The sequence below is a fragment of the Pyrus communis genome, chromosome 4 (genome assembly GCF_963583255.1).
Source record: "Pyrus communis chromosome 4, drPyrComm1.1, whole genome shotgun sequence".
In the NCBI taxonomy this organism is placed as follows: domain Eukaryota; kingdom Viridiplantae; phylum Streptophyta; class Magnoliopsida; order Rosales; family Rosaceae; genus Pyrus; species Pyrus communis.
The window spans coordinates 15,744,114-15,748,695 of NC_084806.1; the positions used below are offsets into that span (position 1 = coordinate 15,744,114).

General features: G+C 38.5%; 1 protein-coding gene across 1 annotated transcript; it reads left to right on the plus strand.

The window, feature by feature from the left end:
- Positions 1-1,332: 1,332 nt before the first annotated feature.
- Positions 1,333-3,229, plus strand: LOC137732282 (uncharacterized). The gene is made up of 3 exons (XM_068471589.1): positions 1,333-1,832; positions 2,109-2,261; positions 2,472-3,229. The coding sequence occupies exons 1-3, from the start codon at positions 1,400-1,402 to the stop codon at positions 3,152-3,154; spliced, it is 1,269 nt and encodes a 422-aa protein (XP_068327690.1). The 5' UTR covers positions 1,333-1,399; the 3' UTR covers positions 3,155-3,229.
- The last annotated feature ends 1,353 nt before the right edge of the window (positions 3,230-4,582 follow it).

The following is a 4,582-nucleotide window of genomic DNA, read 5'->3' on the forward strand; positions in this document are numbered from 1 at the left end:
TCGTTTTAATTGCATATGAGTATGATAGTTTGATATGTGATGTGAATGTGAATTTAATTTGAGAACTGAAAATTAAATTGAAAATTGAATTGGATTTTTAAGTTGGAACCTATTCACCCCTCTCTAGGTTAAACTAGTACCATCCTAGAACTTTCAAATTGATTCTGCAAAAATAGACATGATTTATTGAACTGATTATGCAAAAATGGTCGAGAATAGATTGAACTAATTCTACAAAAAATGATCGAGGACTGATTGAACTGATTTTGCAAAAATAGTCAACGATGGGTATGACGGGTTGAACTGATTCTGCAAAAATGACCGAGGACTGATTGAACTGATTCTACAAAAATGATCGAGAACGGGTTGAACTGATTCTACAAAAATGACCGATGACTGATTGAACTGATTCTGCAAAAATAGTCAAAGACAGGTTGAACTGATTTAGCAAAAATGGTCGATGAGGAGATGAACTGATTCTGCAAAAATGGTCAAAGATTGATTGAACTGATTCTGCAAAAATGGTGGAAAACGGGTTGAATTGATTCTGCAAAAATAGTCGATGATGAGTTGAACTGATTCTAGTAATAAATAATACAAACTGATTCTACATATAGTTTCAAAACTACATGTACATATTAATTTTGTTGAAGTTGAAATAGTCGATGATGGGTTGAGCTTATAGCACATATTAATTTTGTCGGGGTTGTGAGGGTTGAGTTCTATTAACAGTCCTAAAGCTTTAGGGGTATGGCTGATATTTTAAAACATTGTTTTCATGTTTTTGGACTGGGTTTTAGCTACTTTTTTTTTTTTTTTTAATTTTTGTCTGTCATTGACATATTTAAAAATTAGTAGAATTTCTTGAAATATAGTGAAATTTTTTGTCTCTATATATAAAGCTCCATATTTTCAATCATCCTCGAAAAAATTCCCAAACAGTAGACATATATAATTATCAAAACCTGAAATTAAAAATAAGTTTACAAAATCTAATGGATTATGCCTCAATAAGAAAGTTTGTCACCAAAATTCAAAAGAAGAGTGACAACACAACATCCATCACAAAATAAAAGAATCATAAAAAATAACTCACATGGGATTACATATGGTACATTTAGATTTTTTTTTTTTTTTTTTAAATTTAGATTGATCATCATTTTGATTTTAGCTTTTTGTTTTCATTTTTTAAAAAAATGAAAACTGAAATCTTATTTGGTGATAAATTTCTAAAAGGTCACTTGCAAAAAAAAAATTAAAAAATTAAAAAAAAAATAACAAAAGTGATAAATTTCTAAAAAAAAAAAAGAAAAAAAGAAAACTACTCTAAAACCCCCGAGTCGTTAGAAAACCAGGAAAAGGCCCGGTTAGGGTTTTTCACTTCCTGCGGGGTACGGCCATGTGGCGCAGAGCTGGATTGAGCTCGGGACTGAACCTCCGGAAGCTCTCAACCGCAGTACGACGTCGTATCGAGGACGAAGGCGACTGGTCCTACGCCTCGGAGTGGTGGGGGGAAGAATCCGAAGGCCACACCGTCCTCCGCTCCACATCCGACAAAGGCAATGGCGTTGTCTCAGTCATCGCCTATCCTTCCTCAAAACCCAGCGAGCTCCATTGGGCGTCGACAGAGAGATGGCTGCAGCAAAGGTACGAAGAGATACAGGAGTGCCGTCAGAACAACGAGAGATTCAGAGTGCTCGGATATCAATGGCGCGCTCTCCGCTTTAACGACGACACCCGCCAGAGCACCGTTAAGGTTTTGGCTGCCTATCTGCGATCGGAACCGGAATCGATTGCCCTTATGCAGCAGCCTCATTGCTTGGCTGTTCCTTGTAAGCAAAAGCCTTTTTCCCAATTCAATTTCTATCTAACATTTAATTACAAATTTTATCAAATTTGATGTGGGTTTTGTTTTAATTTAATTAATACCCAATTGAATTTCTAATTAGCATTTGCATACTGTTGAATCAAATTTGAATCATGGTGTTTGGTGATTGAACTTCTATATCCAGTGTTTCTGAGTGTATGACTAGTGATTGCATTACATTTGGTTACTTTCATTTTTCTAAAAGATTAAAGCTGTTGTGTGATGGATTCTGCTTTTTCAGATCTTAAGAGCATGTTAGCAGCTGGGTTGGCCACTATAGCATCCTGTAATTACAATCTCATGAACGCGGTGACTGGGACCGAAAATATTCGTATATTGTGCATTGGTCAGGGTGGCGGAAGCTTACCGTTGTTTTTGGCTAGTAAAATTCAAGGTAGGTTGCATTGCTAGTTCTCTGTTAATGGCAGTGTGAATGGTTGTGGGAAATTGAAGGAATGAAGGATGTGCCTTTTTGGTAAATTGTTTTGTAAATACTGATTCTTGGTGATCTCCGAATCCAATCTGTTTTCGGCCATCCTATCAGAAGTCCTGAGCTGAATAATTGGGTATTGAACCTAACCTAGAATGTTCTGCTTCTTTTCAGGTGCTATTGTTGATGTAGTTGAAATCGACCCTCTCGTTATCTCAGCCTCAGTTCGAGCCATGGGATTTCCGGCTTTCTCAATTATGACTCCATCAGGCAAGCGTGCCGTGTCACCCAATACCATGGATACCGTTATGTGGAAAGGCATCCACGAGAGGCTGTTCCTCCATGAATCCGATGCCGAGGATTTCATCCTCAACACCACCATTCAGTATGATATGGTCTTCGTTGATGCTTATGATGGGGAAGACATATTCCCACGCAAGTTATGGGATCCACATTCCCCATTTCTAAAAGCCCTCAGCAGCCGGCTTCACCCAGATCATGGCACAGTTGTGGTGAACCTTCATTCAGATTCTGATATCTTGAACCCTGACGGTTCTGCACCATCCGTTTTGCAGCAAACTTTGCCAATGGGAAAGTACGTCTCGAGGGTTTGCCAGGCATACAAGGACGTGGTAGTGGGAGGGAAAGATTCGGGTTTGGGTTTTACAGTTTCAGTTCCGTGGGTGTGCAATTCTTCTCTGGTCGTGTGCAGAGGTTTTGTGGTAACGGGTGGGGATTGCAACAGGGATGTGATCATGGAGGCTCTGATATCCAAATCATTTGAATTGGAAAATGTACTCAACTTACCATTCTCCTGTTTTGAATATATAAAGAGAGGTTTTATACTTGTTGATTAATTTCATGACAAGTTTATACCTATCTAAGTTTCTTCACAGTTTTACCTCCGGATTAAATTCATCAGTTTGTCGTTACTTTGGCCTTGCCTGGTGTTAAACATGGGATAACTCACCAGATTCAACGTATGGATTCAAAAATGCCTTGACGAAGAGAAAATATGCAAAATTTGAGTTTGCACCCGACTCTGTAAATATTGTGTATGAACTTCAAAAATGGCTAAAAGATTTCTTGGGTTATACGCAAGCCTATTGGGGATGACTTTGAAGGGAGAGGGTCTTGTGTGGGGAAGTCGGATTAGGAACATGTGGGATGGGGATGGTGGTGTATATGTGGGGGTGGCGGGGTGTTTTTGTGTCTTGCTCCGTATAAAAATGGAGGTTAGCATAACAAATCAAGGGTGATGGGATAGGGGGTGGTGTTTTTGTCCTGGCCCATAGGAAGCACGTAATTTTTTTTTTTTTTTTTTAGCACACGGTAAGGGTGGGAAATGAGTTAAGTCTCACAATGGGCTTGTCATAATAATATGGTTCAACTTCGCCTTCGCCTTTGCCTTTGGCGAGAATCGAACTTAAAACCTCTCGCGTACAAGTGAAGAACAATCACTAGACCATAGTAAGTGGCTGTATAAACAGTTTTTGAATGTGCTTTAATAAACAGTTTCAAGTGCTTTTTCAAGAGGCATGAGAATTTTAAATACAATTTCCTACATATTTATAATGCGACATATTGCTTTCTACATAAACAGTGTCGACCAGATAGTTGTTAACTAAACCAAAATCAAAACATCTCAAAGTCGCAATTGGCCTTTTACCACAATGGTAAAAAGGTGTTGAGCCTTTATATGACGACGTGGGTTTGAACCCCGTCGATGATTGATCTAACATCTAATTTAACAAAATCTCGTTTGAAAAAATAAAAACATCACAAAATCATAAAATTGAAATGGGCCGATCTTGGCCAATTATTATTGACAAACTCCATATATATCTGATAAAGGCCTGTAAAAATTGATCCGTCATTCCAAAACCCTAAAACCTAAACCCCTCTCAATTCTCTCTCACGAACACAAAACTCGAGATCAGAAGAATGGCTTCACAGGGTGTTAGGACTCTGGTTTAATAGTAGTAAGATGTTTATCCTTAGGGTGATATGGTCTTTTGAATTGTATGTTGTTGGTTTCATCCAATGATCTGTGAGTGATGATGTGTTCCAATCGTGTACACTCTTGCATTAGGGTTGTATATGAATCAACTTCCACCATTTGGGGGAGATATGAATGAAATCAGAATGTTTTAGTTTTTTCCTTATTCCTTTCCTCTTTGTAGCACCCCTTTCTGTTTAGGTCCTATCATTTGGTATCAGCATCCAGGTGTGTTGTTTCCATGGGCAAGAGCAAAGCCTCCGTGGTAGCCGTCGACGTCACGGAG

Coding starts and splice junctions, on each gene's coding strand:
- LOC137732282 (XM_068471589.1), top strand. CDS start 1,400: ATGTGGCGCAGAGCTGGATTGAGCTCGGGACTGAACCTCCGGAAGCTC. Junction 1,833..2,108: donor TCATTGCTTGGCTGTTCCTT/GTAAGCAAAAGC, acceptor CTGCTTTTTCAG/ATCTTAAGAGCATGTTAGCA. Junction 2,262..2,471: donor TTTGGCTAGTAAAATTCAAG/GTAGGTTGCATT, acceptor GCTTCTTTTCAG/GTGCTATTGTTGATGTAGTT.